This window comes from Balearica regulorum, chromosome 30, assembly GCF_011004875.1.
Source record: "Balearica regulorum gibbericeps isolate bBalReg1 chromosome 30, bBalReg1.pri, whole genome shotgun sequence".
NCBI lineage: Eukaryota > Metazoa > Chordata > Aves > Gruiformes > Gruidae > Balearica > Balearica regulorum.
This window is the reverse complement of record NC_046213.1, coordinates 810,514-833,386: the sequence shown is the minus strand read 5'-3', so window position 1 is coordinate 833,386 and position 22,873 is coordinate 810,514. Positions and strand designations below refer to the sequence as shown.

Here is a 22,873-nt window from a genome sequence, read left to right as displayed (position 1 = left end):
GCTGGGCACCAGTTGCTGCAGTCAGTTCTAGTTCCATCATTGCTGCGCTTTGCTCAGTTTCATCAAAGTTCATCCTTCATTAATTTGGGAGATTCTTGTGGTAATACTATTGATAGAGCATATAGCAATTGTAGTAGCGATGACATACAATAGCAGAGTTATTTAGCAATTCACATAATGCAATCTAATTTATTGGCTGGTTTGGGTCAGATCCCCTTGAGGTCAGTCCCCTTGATGGACTTCCCCATCCTTCTGCATCACCCACCAAGTGCACCCAGCTCCCCGAGCAAACGCAGTCCCACATCCGGGTTTGGTTTTGTCCAAAGCGGGGCTAACCCAGACTTGTCTTCCCAAACGTATTCTTCACATGCACTGTGAGGACTTTATCTCCTTCTACAGTATATGGAAGTTTTGATTGGGCAGGGCCAGCTCGATTGGCAGATCCCCTGGCATTGACTAGCCAGGTGGCCTCATGATCATCTTGTGATCCTAAAGTGAGACCTTCAAGTTCTCTGTGATGGCAGTGGGCTGTGTGACCCAGGATTTCCCCTGAGCTGGGATATCTCACAGGCGAGATTTCAAGAGGATTCAAAGATCATCCATCCGTGGTTTTGCAAGGACTCAAAGGCCTGATGTTGCAGGGTTCACTGACCACCCATTGATGCATGCCAGCACATAGAAGTGAGTGTCTCATGAAACAGGCAATTTTAATCATAGGTTAAGCTCCACATGTGTGTGCATGCACAGTTTGGTTAAGAACTATTTGCCTGTCTGCATGCGTGTAACAATCCAGGATTGTTTGTCAGCCCGCCTGTACATGTGATTTGATTTAACCCCCATCTGTGCACACAACCCTGCTGTAAGCTTCCGGTCACCCTTTCCCTCTTGAATCTTTAAAACTAATTTGCTATTGTGATTGTAACAAATTCCATTGAAAAGCATAGTTAAAGTGGCTGATGTTTAAGTGCTATTAATAATTATGTAAGCTAATATTGTTATCTATCTCAAAAATATTAGTAAGGCCTAGTTGGTACTAAATTAAAGCCATGTAGCAAAATTTATGTTTGTGACAGCATCTTGATTTTGAGCTGATGTGCCCCAATTTCTGGCTGGGGCACCCAGGCACATTTCCCTACTTTGTGCCCCAATTATCTGGCTGGGATACCACAAAAAGAGGTGCATGGGTACATCTCACTGCTGTGCACCTCAATTTCTGGGCAAGGCTCCCCTTTCAAGGGCACACAGATTCATATCCCTGCTTTGCACTCCAATTGTGATACTTAAGACACCAAGAAACTCAAAATTACTGTTACACTTGTGAAAAATTGTCAGGACTGTGCATCTTGTCCCTCCCACAGGTAAAAAAACTCCAACAACCAAACAATTATTAAACGAGTGTCCCGGGTTCAGCCAGGATACAGTTAATTTTCACCAGAAGCTGGGATGGGACACAGCCAGGACAGGTGACCCAAACCAGCCAAAGGGGGTATTTCATACCATGTGACATCAGGCTCAGTATAAAAGGGGGGCTAGTTGGGGAGGGGTGGTGTGGCTCCAGGGCATGTGGATCAGGAGTGCAGACAGGTCTCAGCATGCGGTTTGAGTTGTACAGTTCTTGGGTGAGAAACTGCATTGTGTCACCAGGATTGTCTATTCTGTTAAATACTGTTATTTCCCTCTCCCTTTGTTGAGATGGCAGATGTGTCAAGAAGCCCGTCTTCAAGACCTAAGAACATAAGAATGCAGGGAAGAAGCCCCAGTCCCTGAGAACAGACAGCTGGAGAGCAGAGCTCCTGACACCAGCTGGGAAGAGGCTGCAAGAAGAGGATCCACCAGAGACTTCTGAGATGTAAGACCGATCCACACTGTCGAGCTTGCTATACAAGAAAAGAAGCACCCAATTGGCACTATGCCGATGCATAGAGGCATTCAAGATCCTAGCAACGGTGACCGAGAACTATGCCGTGCCCCCTGAGCGCAAAGAGGGCGTTGAGACCTGAGGAGGGCTAAGACGCACAAGACAAGACACACAACTCAGACACAGGCTGGAACTGCCCTGCCTGGCACAGTCTAGCATGGGGCTGACGAGCAACCTGCTCCCTTACCTGCCCAAAGAGGCCTGCTCCCAGACAGCCCTCTCCCCTGCGCTAGCCATAAAACCCCTCCCTGCAACCCCCAAACTTGCCCCCCTCCTCAGCCCGCTCCCTCCCCGGCCACGGTCCCTCAACTTCGCTTGCAGAGGGCCGGGGATCCGAATCCATCGGCAACGAACAACGTGCGCATCGCACATTGGCCAATTGGGATGTTCCTGCAGTCGCCCGGTTCCTCTTCATCAGCTACAATAAAAAACAGAACACAAAACAAAACAGCACGGTCAGTCAGCATTGCTTCAGTCAGCCAACACCAAACTCTCCCACAACACCCCCCCTCCTCAGAAGCACCGTGGCTCTCCGCTCACCTGCTCGGTCCAGAGACGGACACGGCGGCTGTCCTCGCTTGTGGCACCTAAGATGCCAGGAGACACAAAATTACCCCTACGTTTCTGAGAAGTCACCGCTCCCACGATCGCCCTCGCCGTTCCTCCGGCTCACCTCAAATGGGCATCCCGTTCCAAAGGGGTGGCCACACAGCGCCTGCAAAACCAGAAGGAAACGCTCAAACTAGGTGCCGTATACTGCTGCGCTATTAGACGCTGACGAGCGCCTCACCTTCTCGGACTGCTCGTCGGCACGTGGCTTCGCCCCTCCGAGGCGACCTGCAAAAAAACAGAGCAAGAGGCACACGCCGAGACGCTGCCGAAAACCGCCGCCCGCAACGATTCCTACCGCCCCCTCCTTGACCTCGGCCGCTCGCTCGCCTGGCCTCCGTCATTTTGGGCTGCCGTCCTTGCACCCCACCTAGAAAACACAAACAAAAGATACCTGCATCTTAAACAGCAATGCAACACCTGAAAAATAACTGCTGTACTTCAGCCCGCTAGTCGCTGCTCACCTGGCCCGAGTCACCTCCCGTGTCCTACGGGGTCCATATCCAGCTTCGCGCCTTCAAAATAAAAGAAGGCCACACACAAATCTTAATGGAGTCATACAGCCACCAGCCACATTTTTCCTCTGACGCCACTGTCTGACCCACCTTCTTACGGTGCTCTGCTCCCCTCCCCTGCTGCTCTTTGGGGTGCATCTTGTCTCTCTGCATCTGGAACAAAAAACCCCAAATGATTACACAAGTCAGCCAGATGCTGAGCGAGAGCCAAACAATTCCACACTGGCCCTATTGACACACTAACGGTACCCTCTCATTGCTATTCCGCCTAACCCTGACTCGACAGCCCTGGGCAGAGCAGCTCCATGCACACCATACACAGAGACTGACACTACACAGAACGCTACAAACAACACGACTCACAAGTGAGAGAAAACTCTCAGCGAGAAGAAGGACTCCCAGACCAGAGAGGCTGCCGAACAAGACGACCTACAGGGCGCGACGCCCAGGCAAGGAAGCTCTATGGCAACCCCAGAAAAGAATGAGCTGTGATAGCCCGTTAGAAGAAGTTACAGTCAAAACCGAGATGATGGATGCGGCAAGAAGCCCGTCTTCAAGACCTAAGAACATAAGGATGCAGGGAAGAAGCCCCGGTCCCTGAGAACAGACGGCTGGAGAGCAGAGCTCCTGACGCAGCCTGGTATAGCGCTGCAAAAAGAGGACCCGCCGGAAGCTTCCGACACGCGAGACCGATCCGTGCCATAAAGCTGGCTATGCGAGAACAGAAGCACCCGACTGGTGCTATGCCGACAAGTACCGGCAGTCGAGAGCCTGGGGATGGCGCCCGAGAAGCGTGCCGTGCCCCTCGAGCGCAAAAAGTGCATTGAGACCCAAGGAAAGGCTAAGACACAGAAGACAAGATACACAGACATAACACAGGCTGGAACTGCCCTGCCCAGTCTAGCATCGTGCCGATGAGCAACCCGCTCCCTTTGCCTGCCCAAATGGGACTGCTCCCAGACAGCCCTCTCCCCTGCGCTAGCCATAAAACCCCTCCCTGCAACCCCCAAACTTGCCCCCCTCCTCAGCCCGCTCCCTCCCCGGCCACGGTCCCTCAACTTAGCTTGCAGAGAGCCGGGGATCCGAATCCATCGGCAACGAACAACGTGCGCATCGCACATTGGCCAATTGGGATGTTCCTGCAGTCGCCCGGTTCCTCTTCATCAGCTACAATAAAAAACAGAACACAAAACAAAACAGCACGGTCAGTCAGCATTGCTTCAGTCAGCCAACACCAAACTCTCCCACAACACCCCCCCTCCTCAGAAGCACCGTGGCTCTCCGCTCACCTGCTCGGTCCAGAGACGGACACGGCGGCTGTCCTCGCTTGTGGCACCTAAGACGCCAGGAGACACAAAATTACCCCTACGTTTCTGAGAAGTCACCGCTCCCACGATCGCCCTCGCCGTTCCTCCGGCTCACCTCAAATGGGCATCCCGTTCCAAAGGGGTGGCCACACAGCGCCTGCAAAACCAGAAGGAAATGCTCAAACTAGGTGCCGTATACTGCTGCGCTATTAGACGCTGACGAGCGCCTCACCTTCTCGGACTGCTCGTCGGCACGTGGCTTCGCCCCTCCGAGGCGACCTGCAAAAAAACAGAGCAAGAGGCACACGCCGAGACGCTGCCAAAAACCGCCGCCCGCAACGATTCCTACCGCCCCCTCCTTGACCTCGGCCGCTCGCTCGCCTGGCCTCCGTCATTTTGGGCTGCCGTCCTTGCGCCCCACCTAGAAAACACAAACAAAAGATACCTGTATCTTAAACAGCAATGCAACACCTGAAAAATAACTGCTGTACTTCAGCCCGCTAGTCGCTGCTCACCTGGCCCGAGTCACCTCCCGTGTCCTACGGGGTCCATATCCAGCTTCGCGCCTTCAAAATAAAAGAAGGCCACACACAAATCTTAATGGAGTCATACAGCCACCAGCCACATTTTTCCTCTGACGCCACTGTCTGACCCACCTTCTTACGGTGCTCTGCTCCCCTCCCCTGCTGCTCTTTGGGGTGCATCTTGTCTCTCTGCATCTGGAACAAAAAACCCCAAATGATTACACAAGTCAGCCAGATGCTGAGCGAGAGCCAAACAATTCCACACTGGCCCTATTGACACACTAACCGTACCCTCTCATTGCTATTCCGCCTAACCCTGACTCAACACCCCTGGACAGAGCAGCTCCACACCCAAGACACACACACGGACCAAGACTACACAGAACGCTACAAACAACACGACTCACAAGTGAGAGAAAACTCTCAGCGAGAAGAAGGACTCCCAGACCAGAGAGGCTGCCGAACAAGACGACCTACAGGGCGCGACGCCCAGGCAAGGAAGCTCTATGGCAACCCCAGAAAAGAATGAGCTGTGATAGCCCGTTAGAAGAAGTTACAGTCAAAACCAAGATGATGGATGCGGCAAGAAGCCCGTCTTCAAGACCTAAGAACATAAGGATGCAGGGAAGAAGCCCCGGTCCCTGAGAACAGACGGCTGGAGAGCAGAGCTCCTGACGCAGCCTGGTATAGCGCTGCAAAAAGAGGACCCGCCGGAAGCTTCCGACACGCGAGACCGATCCGTGCCATAAAGCTGGCTATGCGAGAACAGAAGCACCCGACTGGTGCTATGCCGACAAGTACCGGCAGTCGAGAGCCTGGGGATGGCGCCCGAGAAGCGTGCCGTGCCCCTCGAGCGCAAAGAGGGCGTTGAGACCCAAGGAAAGGCTAAGACACAGAAGACAAGATACACAGACATAACACAGGCTGGAACTGCCCTGCCCAGTCTAGCATCGTGCCGATGAGCAACCCGCTCCCTTTGCCTGCCCAAATGGGACTGCTCCCAGACAGCCCTCTCCCCTGCGCTAGCCATAAAACCCCTCCCCTGCAACCCCCAAACTTGCCCCCCTCCTCAGCCCACTCCCTCCCCGGCCACGGTCCCTCAACTTAGCTTGCAGAGGGCCGGGGATCCGAATCCATCGGCAACGAACAACGTGCGCATCGCACATTGGCTAACTGGGATGTTCCAGCACTCGCCCGGTGCCTCTTCGTCATCTACTGTAAAAACAAACAAAAAACCACCGAAGCAGTGCTGTCAGTCAGCATTGCACCAGCCAACACCAACCTCGCCCACAACACCCCCCTCCTCAAAATAGCTCTGCCTTTCCACTCACCTGCTTGTTCCAGAGGTGGACACCACTGCTCTCATTGCTTGTGGACCTAAGATGCCAGGAGACACAAAATTACTCCTACATTGGTGAGAAGTCACATCTCCCACAATCACCCTTGCTGTTCCTCCAGCTCACCTCAAACAGGCATCTGGTTCCAAAGGGGTGGCCACACAGCACCTGCAAAACCAGAGGTAAATGCTTAAACTAGTTGCCGTATACTGCTGCGCTATTAGACACTGACAAGCGCCTCACCTTCTGGGACCGCTCATCGGCACGTGGCTTCTCCCCTCCATGGCTCCCTGCAGCACCTGCAAAAAAACAGAGCAAGAGGCACACGCTGAGACGCTTCCCAAAACTGCCACCCGCAACAATTCCTACCTCCCCCTCCTTTACCTCAGCTGCTTGCTCACCTGAGGTCTATCATTTTGGGCTGCCGTCCTTGCACCCCACCTAGAAAACACAAAGGATACCCACATATCTTAACCAGCAATGTGGCACCTGAAAAATAACCACTACTTCAGCCCACAAGTCACTGCTCACCTGGCCCGAGTCACCTCCCATGTTGATATCCAGCATTGCACCTTCAAAATCAAAAAACCCCAGAGAAATTTTAACGTAGCCATATAGCCACATCTTCCGCCCGACACCGCTGGCCAACCCACCTTCATATGGTGCTCTACTCGCCTCCTCTGCCGCTCTTTGGTGCGCATCTTCTCTGTCCGATTCTGAAAAAACCACACCAAATTATTAAACGAGTCACCCAGATGCTGAATGAGAGCCAAACCATTCCAGATGGGGCATATCAACATACTAACCATAGACTTACTGCTATTCCACCTAACCCTGACTCGACAACCCCAGGCAGAGCAGCTCCAGCCAAACACACATACACAGACCAAGGCCACAGACAACGCTACAAACAATGTGACTCAAAGATGAGAGAAAACTCTCAGCAAGAAGGACTCCTTAACCCGACACGCTGACGAGCAAGATGACCTACAGGGCACAATGCCCAGGCGATGAAGCTCTATGGCAACCCCAGAAGAGAATTGACTGTGGTGGCCCGTTACAAGAAGTTACCATCAAAACCAAGATGACAGATGCACAAGAAGCCAGTCTTCAAGACCTAAGAATGCAAGGATGCGGGGAGGAAGCTCCAGTCCCTGAAAAGCGATGGCTGGAGAGCAGAGCTCCCGACACAGCCTAGGATGAGACTGCAAAACGAGGATCCACCGGAAACTTCCAAGATGCAAGACTGATCCACACTGTAAGCTTGCTATGCAAGCAAAGAAGCGCCCGATCGGCGCTATGCCGATGAGTAGAGGCATTCGAGACCATAGGGATGGCGCCCGAGAAGCGTGCCGTGCCCCTTGAGCACAAAGAGGGCATTGAGACCCGAGGAAGGGCTAACACAGAAGACAACGTATTCAACAACTGAGACAGAGGCTGGAGCTGCCCTGCCCATTATGCTGACAAATAACCCGCTCCCTTTGCCCGCCCAAAGGGCACTGCTCCCAGACAGCCCTCTTCCCCTAAACTAGCTTAAAACCCCTCCCCTGGAACCCCCAAACTTGCCCCCTCCTCATCCCACTCCCTCCCCAGCCATGGTCTGTCAACCTGGCTTTCAGAGCACCACAGATCTGAAGCCATGCCTGACAAATACACACCTACCACACATCAGCTAATTGGGACAGTTCTGCAGTCACCTGGTTCTGCTTCATCATCTGCATAAAATAACCCCATAAATGAGCAGTGCCAGCAGTAAGCCATCACATAAGTCAACACCAACCTCTCCCACAATACCAAGCCTTCTCAGAAGGGCTGTGGTGTTCTACTTGCGCATGCCTTCTGGAGACAGACACTGTGGCCATCATCGCTTGTGGTACTTAAGATGCTAAGAGAGACAAAATTACTGTTACTCTTGGAGAAGTCGGTCTCATTCCCCTCCTTGCTACCCCTGCAGCTCGCCTCAAATCCTTATCCAATTCCAAAAACAGCTGATATGGCACCTGTAATACCAAAGGGAAACACTTAACCAAGCTGCCATGATTTCCTTCTCTGGGATGCCAGCCCAGCTGACAATCGGCTCGCCTTCTCAGACTGCTTACTGGGATACAGCTTTGTCCCTCCAAGGCTGCTTACAGCACTGGAAAGCCACCAAAGCTAAAGCCACATGCCGAGGTGCTCCTCAAAACCGTGGCCTGCCCGCACCAATTCCCATCTTCCATTGCCCTACCTCGGCCGCTCCTCCTCATTGCCTCTGCCATTTACAGGTTGCCGTGTTCAGGCTCAGGCGACAAGTGACACCAACTACCTCCTTACCGACAAAACCCCTTAGGGAATTACAGAGGCGGTCGGCCAATGGAAAAAGCGTGGTGATTGTGACACGGTGTCTCAAAGATCCAAAACAGGCACCTTACAACTACAGAAACCGGTGCTAAAAACACAGTGGATAAATACAAACAAGAGAACATAACTGCTGTGACCAATACTAGAGCAAACTGAGATGAGACCCTTCTGATGTGCAGCCCTGCGTATTCTGATGCAGAGGAAGGGATTGTTTACAGTGCATCTCTCAGGACTGTCGTACCTCCTGTCAGCTGCAGGGAGACTAAAATAGAACAGACCTCATCGACATCCAAATCCAACTGCAAAGCTGACCCTAGAAAGGCTGATGAACCCACCTCCCTTTCCCAAAACTTTAGAAACCCCTTCTCTTTAGAAAACCCTTCTCAAGGAAGCAACTCCACTCCTTCTCACAGCTCCTTGCCCGTATTTGCACCCCTCAACCCCATGTCAGCCACTCCAAGAGTTGCTCTTCTGAGTTGTGCTCTGCATTCTGCAGGCAAGTCCTCTCCTCTGTTTTCCTGCAAAGTCTGGGCTCTGCTACAGCCCCACAAAATAAGTGAAGCCCTGATGCTTATAATCTATGAGGGGCCTGCTGCAAGCTGCCAAGTTTCTAGGAACAATGTGGTAGCCCATGGCCAGCTAGGAAAGGCAATGAGCTGTCCTGTACCCTGAAAGATGCTGTACCTTATGTCCTTACCGCTTTCTTAAGAAATACTAAGGCTCCATCAGCAGATGCATACAAGATGCTCACCCTAAACCCTGCTTGATAATCTCACTATCAGTCCTATTAAAAGGGATGACATCAATAATTTACATAGTAAACAGCAAAACTGGTGAAAAAAACAAGGTTCCATCTCTAATAAAGTCAGCAATTGCAGTAAAATACAACAAACTAGAATAAAAAAAGAACTGCATGCTATTTGATCATCTTGCAAACTGCTGAACACTCAATACAAAATTATGAATTTGGAAAAAACCCCAAACCTACATACAAGTGTGTTCTCTCCTTCATATCGTGCTTAACCTCAACTGTTCCTGAAGCTCTTACCTCAGGCTCCTCTGCTTCCCTAAACATCAAAGCCAACAGCTGAACCAACTCAGAAGCTGCCACTGACTGCAGGCACAGCAGAGCACCAATACCAGAGAAGCCCAGGAGCAGAACGAGCTCCCTGGCCCAGACCTGTGGCTCATATACCCCGGGCCCTCGCCCACGGCCCTTCCCACCATCCCCTGGGCAAGGGGAGGGGCCGACACCAGGAGGCTTAAATGCGGGTGAAGGAGGAATGGTGAGTTTTCTGATCTGCCTTGAGCTTGGGCTGTGCAAAGTGCTGACTGGAGAAAGTGATCCTTACTGGAGGTGATGAGACCTGCTCTTTTACCTCAACTACATTTATTGCATCAGCAACAGGTGGATAATTAAACTTAATTTTCCTGGGGTATGGAGAGAAAAAGGTAAATGTCATAGTAAGCTATGTAGGAAAGCAGTTTGTTAAATGCAATAGCAATATTGAATATTATGTGCTTTAATTTCCTGTAAAATACCCAAGATGCTATGGGGTTACGCATCATTTCTAGGGAGATAACGCGTGCGATCCAAATTCTACTGGATCTATATTCTGAATGCAAAGCAGAAATAGATCCTGTAAGAATCCCTTCTCAAAAATATTTCTGGTTGCAAGGTAAATTATTTACAGTAGATCATTGATGACTCAAGTAACCTTGATGGTCTCTCTGACTCCCTTAACAGAACTAGATGAGTCCCAAAGGACAGAAAACACCAAAAAAACATGGTAATACAAGAAATGTATCAGAAACTCTGTGAAGAAACCTAATGACCACCTAAGTAGCTAGAACAAAAATAAATTGTAAAACACATAAAAAACCCAGTATGGGAGATGCGTTGATAACAATGGATGAAGGCTGTCGCCTTCTCTGAAAAACTCAAGAGGCAATCTGAACCGGAGATAGACATCTTTGGGGTATCAGGAAACAAGTAGAAACATACGACAGAAAACAGAGACTGCTTTGGAGCACAAAGATGGCTTTGGAAAAGATTCCGATGGAATGAGAAGCATCGTCGCAGGGATTAGAGAGGTCCCGAAGGGGCCGGAGAGACCGAAGAAGTCTCGAGGCCGTGATGAGCTCAAAAGGGAATTGAACAAAGCACGGATGTCCTCGGGGGACCAAACGGAAATGCGTGGAATGGATAAGAGGACTGATGTAACAGGTGCAGACTCAGGAAGGGTTCTGAGGGGAAAAGAGGGGTGCAAATTGCCCTCCCGAGCTAAAACAGGGATCCGGGGTGTAGGGGATGTCTCGCGAGAGCTCGGCAAAGGGAGCGGAGGCGTCCTGAAGGAGCCCAACAGATCAAAAAATCCTCAGAGCGCGCGATGTGGAACTCTGAAGGGGACTTCGATAAAGTGCAGATGTTGCCGGGGAGGCCGGGAGCTGAATGAAGACATGCTAAACTGCAAAGAGTGTCACAAGAGCGCTCTGAAGGGCACGAAAAAATGGAAAGGTGACTGTGCCTCTTGCCCTCAGCCAGCATCCAGCCTCCACACTTGAAAATGTCCAGCCCCTGCTCCCAGGTGAAAGGTGCCAGCCCTGATGACCAACTAATGTTCCAAATGCTTTTAAAATTTAATTAAACTTTTACTAATTGACTTTAATTTGCGTTATTTTTTACTTTTATTTTATCTTGACTAGTAAGAAATCAATACCTGGGATTTTTTTTTCCCACCAAAAGTCTCTATCTAATTTTAGGCAGTCATGACTTACTGTTAGTTTTCAAATTTCGCTTTTTAGTTTAAATCTAGATATTTAAGGTTGGTTGTTTTGGTTGGGAATCATTACTGCCTGTGTATTTTTTTTAATCTTTATTTTAAAAATCTAAAGCTTGAGTTACTTGTTTGGTTCTTCATTGCCTATTTACAGGTCCATTATATTTTAAATATTAAATGCTCCCAATTAGTTTTCTAATTTTTGTTTTAATTTTTTTCTAATTTTTGTTTTAAATTCTAAACCTGTTAATTTTTTCCAATTGGGAGTCGTTAATGTCTGCTGTTTATGTAAATTAAATATGGCTATTAATGCTTCTCAATTAGTTTTCTGTCTTTATCACTTAAGAATAATTGCTAAATTGATATGTTTTTAATTACAGCACAGAGTGGGGAGGTTGCACAGCAGTACCAGTAGGGCAGGGTCACTGGGACCAGGGTGGTTCCTGGGAGCTGGAGGGGTCAGGGTGGGGGTGTCATGGGATGGGACATGGAATTGGACAGGGGGTCAAGGTGGGAGACACGGGGTCAATGTGAGAGACAGGGGACGGGACGGGACGTGGGGCTGCACGGGGGGGGGGGGGGGGGGTGTGCAGGGACCCCGGGGAGAGTGACGTCGCGGTGGGACCAATAGAAGTGGCGGAGGGCGGGGCTCCCTGCGACAGACGCGCCCTCTATGCAAATAAGCCGACTCTGCCCGCCCAGAAGCGCTTAGGCCCCGCCCTTTTCTCACCAAGTGCTTTTTCCAGCCGTCTGCCATTGGTCGGCCGGGGGCCGGGCCCCGTGGCGCGAGCCGAGAGAAGCGGGGCGTCCCTATGACAGGCGGAACCCTGCGCCAATGAGAACGGCGGGGCGGGCGCCGGTCACCTGATGGGGGGACGGCGGCGCCGCCATGGTGAGTGCGGGGAGGAGCTGGGCCGAAGGAACCGGGAGCGTTGAAATTCGAGGGGCTGGTCGGGACTGGGATGCGGGGCAGGGGCACACGGGCACGGAGGCGGGGGGGCTGTGGTAGGGGAGCGCTGAGGCGGGAAGAGAATCGGGGGGGACTGTGCCGTGTGGGCTGACAGGCCCCACCGCCACCGTGTGTGTGTGTTTCCCCCCCCCGCTGTCCCCAGACCACGGCGCTGACCCAGGGACTGGAGCGCATCCCGGACCAGCTGGGCTACCTGGTCATCAGCGACGGGGCCGTGCTGGCGGTGAGGGCAGCGGCAGCATCATCCGCTTCCGGAGGCGCCGGGGCCGGGTGCTGGGGGGGGGGGGGGGGGGGGGGGGGCGGGACAGGGAGAGGCACCCGGACACCTAGGTCCCTGCGGAGCAGGGGGTGAAGAAGGGACATGGAGGCACGTCCCCCACCCCCGGCTGGACAGACACCCAAGGCCTGGGGCGGGGGGGATGGGAAGGGGCACCTAGATATCGGGGCGGGCCCAGCCATCTGGGTCCCACTGATCCTGTGCCCCCCCCCCCCCCCAATCCCCAGTCGTCGGGCGACCTGGAGAACGATGAGCAGACGGCCGCCATCCTCTCGGAGCTGGTGGCCACGGCCTGTGGGCTGCGGCTCCAGCGCAGCCACGACGCCCCCTTCAAGCGCCTCTCGGGTGAGTGTGGGCTGTCACTGGGGTGGCCTTGACCCCCACACACAATGCCCCCAGGGTCACAACAGTGTCCCCCAAACTGTCCCCAGGGCAGTGCCGGTGGCCCAGCTGTCCTAGGATGGCTGTGACCCTCACACTGACCCCATGCTGGTGTCCCCACCATCCCCGGTGCTCTCCCCAGGGCATTGGCGCCCCCATGCTCACCCTGTCCCCGAGGTGGCGGTGTCCCCGGTGCCCTAGGGGCACTGGTGGTGGCCCTGTGTTCACCCTGTCCCCACAGTGGTGTTCGGAGAACACTCCCTCCTCGTCACCGTCTCTGGACAGAAGCTCTTCGTGGTGAAGCGGCAGAACCACGTCCAGGAGCCCATCGCCGTCTGAGACGCGTCTCTGCTGTCACCAAGAGCGGGGGACAGTCCCCCTCATCCCCAGGGCCTGGGGGGGGCAGGGAGCCAGCTCCCCCTTGCCTGCTGGCCCCTGCAGCGACACCCACTCATGTCCCCATTGCCTCGAGGGCCTTGGGGATGGGTCGTCCAAGTCCCTGCAGTCCCCGAGGCCACATGGTGCCTCAGTGCCACCCCCCACCCACTATCCTTCTGTTGAGACAATAAATTATGTCCTTGTCCCCCCACATCTGGCTTTTGGGGGGGGGGGGGATATGGGTCTACTCATGACAGGGCATGGGGTCCTCACACAGGAGAGGGGGACACGGCGCACCCCTGCTCCCATTCCCTGCGACACCCCAAGTCACCCCAGCCCTCTCCTGGTGACGCACTTGTCCCCATCTGTGTCCAGGCCAGCACTTTATTGGCACACGCACACACACACACGGACGGCAGCCGGTGCAGAGACAAATAAATAACAGGGAGCGGAGGTGCCACCCGTCGTGGGAGGGATGGCGACGTCCCCATCCCCAGCAGGATGCGGGGGTTGGCAGTGCAGGACTTGCCTTTGGCTCGGTGTCCCGGGGACAGGTCCCAGTGTCGTCCCCCCTGCCCTGAGGACAGGTCCCACGGTCCCTTGTTTCCCCCCATCCCTCCCCCCCTCAAGCAGCCAAATTCAAGGCGACGCAGGAAGCTGAAGGGGTGTAAACAGCCGCAGGACGTCCCCCCCGCTTCCCTCGTCCCCAAGAGCGTTGTCACCCCCAGGCTGGGGACAGATGCCTGTCCCTGTTGGTCCCCCCCGCCATGGCACCTTCCAGTTCAGCCCCAGTGAAGCAGCAGGTTCACCCCCTGGGGTGCGGGGACACGGCCCTGTCCCCAGCCCCCCCCCCCCGAAAGCTCGTCCCTTTCCAGGACGCAGCAGGACTTGTCCATTCCCGTTGTCCCCAAGGTCCCCCCCCCGTCACTTGACGGGCTCCACGACCAGCACCTTGCACTCCCGCTTGGCAATCTTATCCAGGGACAGCACCGCCTTCTCAGGGGGCAGGTAGAGGGGACGCCCCACAGGGGACCCCACCGGCGGGGTGATGGCACGGCGCTCCATCACGCTGCCTGACCTGGAGCGCGGGGACGTGAGGGGAGCTGGCCTGGGTCCCTGCGAGGCTGGCTGTCCCTTCCCCACGTCCCCTCCCCATGTCCACACGGGGCTGGCTATCCCTTCCCCGCGTCCCCTCCCCACATCCCCACGGGGCTGTCTCCTGTCCCGCGTCCTCCCTGGATGTCCCCCTGCTCCGTGCCCCTCAGCCCCAGCCATCCTCCCACCACACCCACCCTCATCCTGCATGTCCTCCCTGTCCCCCCCACCACGTCACCCTTCCGCCTGCCCCCCCAAACCCCGCTCCCACCCCACCGCTGTGCCCCTCCCATTCCAGGCATCCTTTTTCCCGTCCCGTGTCCCCTCTGTCCCCACCCCGTACCTCATGAGGTGGCTGCGGGATGGCTGCTGATGGGAGAAGGACTGGGACCGACCCAGCCCGGCCTGGTGCCGCTCCACCAGATCCCGCACGGCCGGGCTGCTGGGGCTGCTCTTCCGCGACACAGGCCGAGCTTCAGGAGGTGGGTTTGCCACGCTGGCTGTGAACTGCAGCTTCAGCTTCATGTGCTGGGACAGCTGGAGACAGACAGGGGACACTGTTTATGCCCTGACCGAGGTCCCAGGGTGATCCCTGGGAACCGAGCAGCCGTACCTCGAAGAGTCCGGCCCGCAGAGCCTGGAAGGCCACGCGGATGGTGAGGGCGCTGCCCTTGCGCGAGTAGCCCAGGTTGTTGAGCGGCGTGTGGCACACGATGGCGTCCAGTGCCGCCTGGGTGGCCCGACGTTCATCCCCGGAGAGCTTCTTCCCTGCGAGGACCATCAGCGTGGTGGGGACAAGACCACTGGCCCTTGTCCGGCCAACCTCCTGGCTGTGATTGTCCCCTCTTGGCCTCCCTGGATCTCTGCCCCCCTTTCGCCCCATTTCTCCCCTCTTAGCTACACCCAGAGGCATCCCCAGCCCCTCCGATCCTCTCCCCGCCCTCTCGGTCCCTGTTCCCTCCATCCCCACCGGCCGTGGCAGTCTCGGGCGTCCAGACAAGGCGTACGGCCAAGAAATCCTGCAGGTCATTGAGCAGCGTGTAGGTGACGGTGAAACGTTGCCGGGCTCGCACGGGGGAATCGCAGGCAGCTGTCATCACGAAACGCGGCCGCTCCAGGCGGATGCTTGGCAGCCTGGGGGTGATGGGGAGTGACGACAGTGATGTGGGGACGGCCGCGGGGACGTGGGGTTAGCAATGCGGGATGAGGGTGTGGGGACGAGGACAAGCTCCAGGTCATGAGGTTATAGCACAAGCAGGGACAGGGATATCCCAGGGTCTCCGTCCTAGGGGCAGGAGGATCTAGGGGTCCCCGCTTGGGGACAAGGGCACATCAAGGACCCTTGGGGGGATGGCTCTCACCGGTAATGCGTGTAGATGCTGCGGGTGAAGGGCAGTTTCGGCGTCGACCACTGGATCACGGCCACCAGCGGGACCTCCAAGCCCTGGGTGGGGTACAACGGCTCAGGGACATCCCCGTGTCACCACCGTTCCCAGCAAGGACAGTTTGCAACATCCCCACGTCCCCCCAGGCTCCCCGGCAAGGAAAAACACCTGACAAGGACGATCTCCCACAGCAAGGACGGTGGCCCCACATCACAGCCTGGGCAGCCCCATCCACCCCCAGGGAGGACAATGACAGCATCCTGCAGGCCACCAACTGTGACAGTGGCCCCTGATCCTGCCTCAGACAACACCTCCCACCTAGGACGGTCCCTGCCCAGGATGTCCCCCAGCGTCCCCTCATGCCTGGCCTCCGGGTGGTCATCCCTAGCATCCCCCCACCCCAGCCCTGAGGGTCCTCCCACCCTCCCCGGCGTCCCCTCACCTCCTTGGCATCCTCAGGGGGCCTCTCAGGTGCCTGGAGCTGGAAGAGGAAGTTGTGCTCCTCAAGGGCGCTGAGGGCGCAGGGACAGGCCGAGCCGGCACCGGCCACGCGGCAGAAGGCACCCACAGGCACCTCGCCTGAGTGGTGGCTGCAGGACGGGGCATGGGGACAGCTCAGTGACACGTGGGGACCTGTACTGCCAGCACAGGGCTGGCAGAGCCCCCCAGGGTGGAGCCAGGGACATGACACAGAAAATGGGGGTCCCGGGGGGGTCTGGAAGACCACAGCCATGTCCCCCCCCACCCCAGGGACGGTCCCCCCAGTTGTCCCAGCGCTCACCAGACGTCATCGACCAGTAGCACGGAGCCGTCGGGCATGACGGGCAAGTAACTGGCATTGAAGTTGGGCAGGATCTGCACATCCCACAGCGAGATCTCCTCCTGGGACCAGCCGTTGAGCACTGGGGGTCGGGGACATCAGGGGACAGCACTGGGGGGATGCCATCGTGGCCCCAACCAGCCCGTGTCACACACACACACACACACACACACCCCCCATGCTGTCACAGCTGCTCCACAGATGCCACCTCTATCCCAGCCACCCCAAGCCCCCATCCCAGCCATCGCTGGGACCCCTGTCCCCATCCCAGCCACTGCCCTGTCCCCATGCCATCGCCCTGTCCCCCCCTCACCTTTGAGCACGGTGAGGTACTTCCCGGACACGGTGAGCTGGCGGCATCGCACCACGGGCGGGGGCAGCACGGTCAGCAGGGTGCTCACTGCGAGGACACAAGGGCGGTCAGGGGACACGGGATGCGGGAACACGGGGAGGGAGAGGGGACACGGGGATGGTCCTACCCTGCGCCTTGAAGGCCCCCTGCTCCTGGCGGAAAACGTGCGCAGGCGCCCGCGTCTGCAGCAGGTTTAGGTACCCACCGCCCTCCTGCAGCTCCGGTGGCTCTGTGTCCCTTTTCCACACTGTCACCACAATCTGGGGACAGCAGGGACACGGGTCACGGCTGGCCCAGGTCTAGCCCTGAGCTCCCCGCACCCATACCCACGACTCCTCCTGCCCCCCCACAACTATCCCACATGGCTTTCATGGACCCGGGCAGCAGGAGCTGGATCCTCCTCCCCGTCTCGCGTCACTATGCTGTCCCCAAGGTCCCCACACTGTGACCAAGACTCCTCCTGTCCCCAAATTCTACCTTGCCCTAGATGGACCCAGAAAGGAAGAGCAGGGCTAGGTCTCTGCGGTCCCACGCTGTCCCCAAGATCCTGTCCCTGATGACTGCATTTTGTCCCCAAGGTCCCCTCCTGTCCCCAAAATCCCCACGCTGTCTCCGAGGTCCCCAAGATCCCCTCCTGTCCCCCCCTTGGCCTCACCTTGGCCTTGACCGTGCCAGGTGGCAGCTTGTCGAGGGAGATGGTCAGGGGGAAGATGACCTCATCCGTGGACACGATGGGGTCCTCCACCGGTATCTGGGGACACAGCAGGGCTCAGCGCCATGGTGGCCCTCAGCCCCATCCCCCTGTCCCCCTTTGTCCCCACATCTCTCTTGTCCCCAGGTCCCTCCCTCACTCCCACATCCCCTTGTCCCCCACATCCCCCCAAATCCTCCCTTGTCCTCGTCTCCCTCCCTGACTCCTCCTCACCCCCATACCCACTCCCCGGTCCCCGTCACCTACCCCGGAGGCAGGGCGCCCCGGGGGGCCCTGGCTGTGTGTCAGCAGGGCCCGGCAGTCCCGGAAGACGGTGGGCTCCGGAGAGGACCCGCTCCCGGTACCGTCTGGGTCCCCGTCCCGGTCCCCGCTGGTCTCCGTGCCGCCGGGGCTGACGCTGGCCAGGGCGGCCAGCGAGGCAGCCAGCTCGGCCCAGGGTGGCCGACCCGGCCCGGTACCGCCGCCGCTACCGGGGCGGCAACGGAGCACCAGGAGGAACCGCACGGTCTCGCCCAGGTAGAGGTGGTTGCGGCGGGGCAACGCCCGGTATCGGCCTGGTTCCCCCGACAGCAGCTCCCGGGCCGCGAACGGCACCGCCGGGAAGTACATGAAGTAATCGCACTGCGACTCCATGGGCACCGGCACCGAGGCACCAAGGACCGGAAGCACCGGGAGATCTTAGGGGCAGGGGGCAGACCCAAGAACCGGGGGGGGGGGGGGGGGAAGGCGATGCTAGGGCACGGCGGGCTCCGGGCAACCCCTGAGACCACGGGCCCAGGGCGGGGGGAATACCGGGGGGATGCTGAGGGGGAGGATGCCGCGCCCGGAGGGTCTCCCGGCGCCGGGCCGCGCCGGGGAGGTGCCGGCAGCAGACCGGACCGGGCCGGGCCAGGGCTCCCGGGGCCGGGACCGGCTCCGCGTGGCGCTACCGGAGCCACCGGGCGCGGCAGGGAGGGGCGCACGCAGGGCGCGGAACCGAGCGCCGAGCACCCGGGTCGGGTCGCGCAGCCGAGCGCCGAGAGCATCAATGCTCCACCTCCCACACGGGGACGGGTCGGCCCTTGGGAGGGGCGGGGCTTCCCCTCCTGCTGCTCCTCGCGATCTTCCCCCCTCGGGGGCGGGACATCCCCGTTGAGTGACTGGCAGCAGCACCCAATCAACGGTCTGACTCCGGTCTTTATTGCCATAGTTACCACTAAGCGAGCCTTGACGGGGCGGGGCCTGCGCCAGCCCCTTCCCCCAGGGAGCGCTGGGGCTCCGTGCGCACATGAGCGGGGCCTGATCACATGGGGCGGGGCCATTGCCCGGCCCCGGTAAACTGAGGCACGGAGCTGTACCATTGGGGGGGGCGGGATGCCCGGTCCCGGTAAACTGAGGCACGGGGCTGTACCATGGGAGGACCCCGATCCCTGTCAGGGGTTGGGGTGCCTGTTACCAGCCCAGGTAAACTGAGGCACGAGGCTGTACCGTGGGACCCCAATCCCTATTAGTCGGGGAGGGGGCATTACGAGCAGCAGGTAAACTGAGGCACAAAGTGGTTCCATGGGGCAAACCTGACCCCCATCAGGGTTAAGGCACCTGTCGCCCAGCTCGGGTGTACCAAGGCACGGTGCCGTTCCTCCCCCCGGCCCCCACCCCGCTATCCCCCAGGTGGGATGGATGCGTTGCCCCCCCCCAAACTGCCGCCGGTCAAGGATGTCCTTGTACTGCAGCTCGGGGGTGGCGAGGCGAGCGCAGTGCTCGCGCTCTGCAGGGCGCAGCCCAGCCCGCAGGGCGTACCCCAGGATCTGAGCCCGGCCGGGGGGCTGGAAGGGGCGGAGGCGGCCGTCGGGGATGGCGCGGGCGGGCAAGGGCCCGCCACCACGCAGGCAGCGGCGGGCCAGGTCGGCGCGGCGTTGGCGCAGGCGAGCCACCTCGTCCTGCAGGCGGGCAACCCCAAAGGCCTCGGCCCGGCGCCAGAAGGACCGGTTGAGGTGGACGTAGAGCGCCCAGTCCAGGCTGTTCCAGGCCCGCAGGCGGGCGGCTTGGGCTGGCGAGACTCGAGGACCGTCCCCGGTGGGGCGGCCGTTATGGGCAAAGGCGACCACGGCCTCCTCAGGCCAGCACAGGGCTTCGCGCAGCAGCACCAGCGACTCGTCAAAGTGCTCGGCCAACAGCACCAGGGCAAAGTCCCGCTCCAGCCCTGCCAGCGCTGCCGCCACCGCTGCGCCATCCTCATCCCTCACCACCGGCAGCCCAAAGTCGAACCACTGCAGGTTACGGGCATAGTGGTTACCCCGTGCCCCAGCTTCGTAGAAGTGCCCCGGGGCTGCCAGGAAAGCGGCCAGCGAGGGGGCTCGCCGGAACGCCGGTGCCACGGCCCGGTAGTAGGCAAACGCTGACTCGCCCAGTGTGCCCGGGTCCCGCACGATGGAGAAGTAGAAGCTGTCGTTGGGCATCACCTTCTGCACCTGGGCGGGAAGCATGGCAGCGGCTCGGCACCCCACCGGGGTGTTCCCCCCCATCCCACCCCTGACGTGCCCCTGCTCCCTTGGGTGCCCCCCGGATCCCCCAGGTGTCCCCCAGATCCCCCTCAGCATCCCATTGCCCCTAGACCTGCCTCATGCCATGTCCCCCCATCTTCTCCAGATGTCCCACGTCTCCCCGGGCATCCCCCAGCTTCACCGGACATCGTTTCTCTTCCCGAATCTCCCCAGACCTCCTCCATCTCCCCTGACGTCCTCCACCACCCCCAGACACCCCCCAAGCCCTATCCCCCACCCCTTTCCAGCCCACACCTCCCAACCCAGCCCCGCTCCCCCACATATCCCCATGTCATTCCCCCCAAATGCCGCGTGCCCGCTGTCCCCCAACGCCCTCGGCACCTCAGTGAGGTTGAAGCGCATGTGGTGGCAGATGATGTCGAAGGGCGGACCCCCTGGGCGATACCCCTTGACCCGCTCGGCCCGGAAGGGGCTGGGGTACCCGAACTGGTAGCGGTGGGGCAGTGCGAAGCGCAGCCCCCGAGTCTCCCCAAAGCGGTGCAGCAGGTTGACAACGCTGCTGCCCCCTGTCTTGTGGGTCTTCAGGAACACCAGGTGGGTCTGGGGCTGGCAGGGGGCCGGGGGGTGGCCAGCAGGGGCTGCGGGGGCCCTGAAGACACGTGGCAGGGTCAGGGGGTGCTGGTGGGGACCCCCCATTCTGCCTGGCTCCAGCCATCCAAGGGGATGGGGACCCGTCCTGGGACCCCCAGGGGATTAGGGATCCCCATCCCATCCATCCAGGGGATGCCCAAGGGGTTGAGGACCCGCATCCCGCCCAACCTGGGACATCCCCTGGGTGAGGCCATGGGGGGGGGGGGGGGGTCGGGGGGGTGTCTCACCTGCGCTGGAAAGGCCTCCCCAGGAGCTGCACCGTGAAGCTGATGGTGACACAGACCCCCAGGGCAGCCCCCAATGTCTGGAGCCGGCAGCAGGCGAGTGGCAGCTTCATCGTCCTGTGGGGACATGGTGACTCAGGGGACCCCAGCATCACTTCCCTGGGGGGTACGGGCCAGCTGCTACATTGGGGTCCCTGTGCTCCCCCCCCGCGCCAGCCAGCTGCATCCTGTGCGGGATGGGGGGGGGGAAGAACCCCGGGACCGCCCAGAGCCACGTCGTGGCGCTGGGGGGAGTCTGCGGGGGCGTTGGGCACCCGCCAGCCCAGCCCCACCCGGGGACAGCTGGGGCCATTACAGGAAGGCGACAGGGATGGGCCACTGCCCTGGGGAGACCTCTGCACCCCCATCCCTCACTGTGCCCCAGGACCTCCTCTTGTGTCACCAGTCCCGCTCCAGGACCCTCTGCTCTCCCCATCCCTCCAGGAAAACCCGGGTCTCCCTCCAGGATACACACATCCCCCCCTTGTCCCTTCTGGGATCCCCCTGTCCCCCCTCACGAGACATTACCCATCCCCCACAGCCCCTGTTCCTGAGACGCCACGTCTCCCCTGTACCCCTCCAGGACGCTCCTGTCCCCATGTCCCCAACCACATCTCCAGCACACACCCCCCGCCACCCCCCCTCACTTTGCTCCAGGGCCCTGGCACCCCACGTTTCACTGGGACCCCTGTGTCCCCCTCACCCCCTGTGTCCCCCTCCACAGCCCAAGGCTGCCTGTCCCCACGCCCCCCCAGCCCTGCCCCAGGGGTCCCCCAGCCCCCCAGGTTGACCCCCAGACCTCTCTCTCTCCTGTGTCCCCTCCAGGACCTCCTTGTCTCCGTGACCCACCCGTCCCCATCCCCAGGGTCACCTAAGCCCTGGGTCCCCCCACCCCTGCGTTCCCTTACAGCCCACCCCACTCATGTCCTGCACGGCCACGTGTCCCCCACCCGACCCCCGAGTCCCACCGGGACCCCCAATCCCCTGTGTGACCTCACGGTCACCTCATCCCATTGTCCCCAGTATCCCCCAGTGGCTGCCCCCCTCTCCCCCCCCGCCCCGGGCTCCCCTGCAAGTTCTGTGCCCCCCCGTCCCCCGTGGACCCCCCGTGTCCCCTCTGTGCCCCCCGTCCCTCGCGTATGACTGCCCTGGCCCCTACAGCCCCCCTGGCTCCCTGCCGTGTCCCCTCCCCGCCTACCGGTGCCCGCCGGTATGGGTCCCGGTGCCCCCCGTACCCCTCGGTTCACCCCCGGTCTCGGCGCCCCCCCCCCCTCCCCGCACTCACCGCGGACGCGGGGCCGCTCGCTCAGCCCCGCCGCATCCCGCCGCACTCCGGGGGGGCCCGAAGGGCCCGGGGGGGGGCTCAGGGGCGACCTGGGGCTCGGCACGGGGCTCAGGGGATCCGGCCGCCCCGGTACCGCTGTCGCGGGAGCTAATGCCCCGGGGGGGGGGGGTCTCGTACGCCGGGCCGGGGGCTCGGGGGGGGCCCGGTGTCCCGGCGGCTCCCGGTGTCCCGGCCGCTCTCTGGTTCTCCGCGAAGTTTTCTCCTTTGTCTCCCGCTGTCCCGCCCCGCCGCACCGGGGCGGCCCCCGGTACCGGGACGGCCCCCGCGCCCCCACCCGGATACGGGCTCCCCGGGAGCGGGACGGGCCGCCCACCCGGTGCCCCCCACCCCCCACCCCGGTATCAGAACAGCTCCCAGAGGCACCGGGGGCCTTTCCCGAGCACGGCCTGGGGCCAAGAACCGGGCTGCAGGAGACTGGGGGAAACTGGGAG

The 22,873-nt window shown here is 59.2% G+C and overlaps 3 protein-coding genes and 1 long non-coding RNA gene across 7 annotated transcripts; 1 reads left to right on the top strand and 3 right to left on the bottom strand.

The window, feature by feature from the left end:
- Positions 1 to 4,076: 4,076 nt before the first annotated feature.
- On the bottom strand, positions 4,077 to 5,932 carry LOC142598764 (uncharacterized). Of its 2 annotated transcripts, none has more exons than XR_012832729.1 (3): positions 5,006 to 5,932; positions 4,332 to 4,378; positions 4,077 to 4,209 (listed from the first exon to the last, which is right to left on the bottom strand). It is a non-coding gene; the product is annotated as an uncharacterized LOC142598764 (long non-coding RNA). The 2 variants fall into 2 exon arrangements; XR_012832730.1 differs by lacking the exons at positions 4,077 to 4,209; positions 4,332 to 4,378 and adding exons at positions 4,726 to 4,770; positions 4,865 to 4,915.
- Positions 5,933 to 12,110: 6,178 nt separating this feature from the next.
- LAMTOR4 (late endosomal/lysosomal adaptor, MAPK and MTOR activator 4) lies at positions 12,111 to 13,547 on the top strand. Its single transcript, XM_075738160.1, has 4 exons — positions 12,111 to 12,222; positions 12,443 to 12,523; positions 12,805 to 12,922; positions 13,200 to 13,547. The coding sequence occupies exons 1-4, from the start codon at positions 12,220 to 12,222 to the stop codon at positions 13,295 to 13,297; spliced, it is 300 nt and encodes a 99-aa protein (XP_075594275.1). The 5' UTR covers positions 12,111 to 12,219; the 3' UTR covers positions 13,298 to 13,547.
- Positions 13,548 to 13,706: 159 nt separating this feature from the next.
- On the bottom strand, positions 13,707 to 18,654 carry TRAPPC14 (trafficking protein particle complex subunit 14). 2 transcript variants are annotated; one of them, XM_075738028.1, is made up of 11 exons: positions 17,947 to 18,654; positions 17,644 to 17,739; positions 17,116 to 17,248; positions 16,950 to 17,036; positions 16,598 to 16,718; positions 16,259 to 16,406; positions 15,793 to 15,875; positions 15,402 to 15,565; positions 15,045 to 15,199; positions 14,775 to 14,968; positions 13,707 to 14,414 (listed from the first exon to the last, which is right to left on the bottom strand). In XM_075738028.1, exons 1-11 carry the CDS (start codon positions 18,331 to 18,333, stop codon positions 14,261 to 14,263), a joined length of 1,722 nt encoding a protein of 573 aa, XP_075594143.1. In that variant the 5' UTR covers positions 18,334 to 18,654; the 3' UTR covers positions 13,707 to 14,260. The 2 variants fall into 2 exon arrangements, with proteins under 2 accessions (XP_075594143.1, XP_075594144.1); XM_075738029.1 differs by lacking the exon at positions 17,644 to 17,739 and having other exon boundaries at positions 17,947 to 18,408.
- Positions 14,542 to 22,689, bottom strand: GAL3ST4 (galactose-3-O-sulfotransferase 4). 2 transcript variants are annotated; one of them, XR_012832720.1, is made up of 5 exons: positions 22,383 to 22,639; positions 21,062 to 21,175; positions 20,565 to 20,832; positions 19,038 to 20,150; positions 14,542 to 14,555 (listed from the first exon to the last, which is right to left on the bottom strand). XR_012832720.1 is itself a non-coding variant. In XM_075738031.1 (4 exons), exons 2-4 carry the CDS (start codon positions 21,169 to 21,171, stop codon positions 19,113 to 19,115), a joined length of 1,416 nt encoding a protein of 471 aa, XP_075594146.1. In that variant the 5' UTR covers positions 21,172 to 21,175; positions 22,383 to 22,689; the 3' UTR covers positions 18,861 to 19,112. The 2 variants fall into 2 exon arrangements, 1 of the variants encoding a protein (XP_075594146.1); XM_075738031.1 differs by lacking the exon at positions 14,542 to 14,555 and having other exon boundaries at positions 18,861 to 20,150; positions 22,383 to 22,689.
- Positions 22,690 to 22,873: the final 184 nt, after the last annotated feature.

What these genes read in the sequence shown, in the direction of transcription:
- GAL3ST4 (XM_075738031.1), bottom strand. Translation starts at nt 21,171, where the DNA reads ATGAAGCTGCCACTCGCCTGCTGCCGGCTCCAGACATTGGGGGCTGCC. An exon ending in GGGAGGCCTTTCCAGCGCAG is followed by an intron (nt 20,833 to 21,061) that starts GTGAGACACCCC and finishes ACGTGTCTTCAG; the next exon opens with GGCCCCCGCAGCCCCTGCTG. An exon ending in TGCGCTTCAACCTCACTGAG is followed by an intron (nt 20,151 to 20,564) that starts GTGCCGAGGGCG and finishes CTTCCCGCCCAG; the next exon opens with GTGCAGAAGGTGATGCCCAA.
- LAMTOR4 (XM_075738160.1), top strand. An exon ending in GCGACGGGGCCGTGCTGGCG is followed by an intron (nt 12,524 to 12,804) that starts GTGAGGGCAGCG and finishes CCCAATCCCCAG; the next exon opens with TCGTCGGGCGACCTGGAGAA. An exon ending in CCCCTTCAAGCGCCTCTCGG is followed by an intron (nt 12,923 to 13,199) that starts GTGAGTGTGGGC and finishes CTGTCCCCACAG; the next exon opens with TGGTGTTCGGAGAACACTCC.
- TRAPPC14 (XM_075738028.1), bottom strand. Translation starts at nt 18,333, where the DNA reads ATGGAGTCGCAGTGCGATTACTTCATGTACTTCCCGGCGGTGCCGTTC. An exon ending in CGGGGCGCCCTGCCTCCGGG is followed by an intron (nt 17,740 to 17,946) that starts GTAGGTGACGGG and finishes CTGTGTCCCCAG; the next exon opens with ATACCGGTGGAGGACCCCAT. An exon ending in TCCCGCAGCCACCTCATGAG is followed by an intron (nt 14,415 to 14,774) that starts GTACGGGGTGGG and finishes CCCGCGCTCCAG; the next exon opens with GTCAGGCAGCGTGATGGAGC.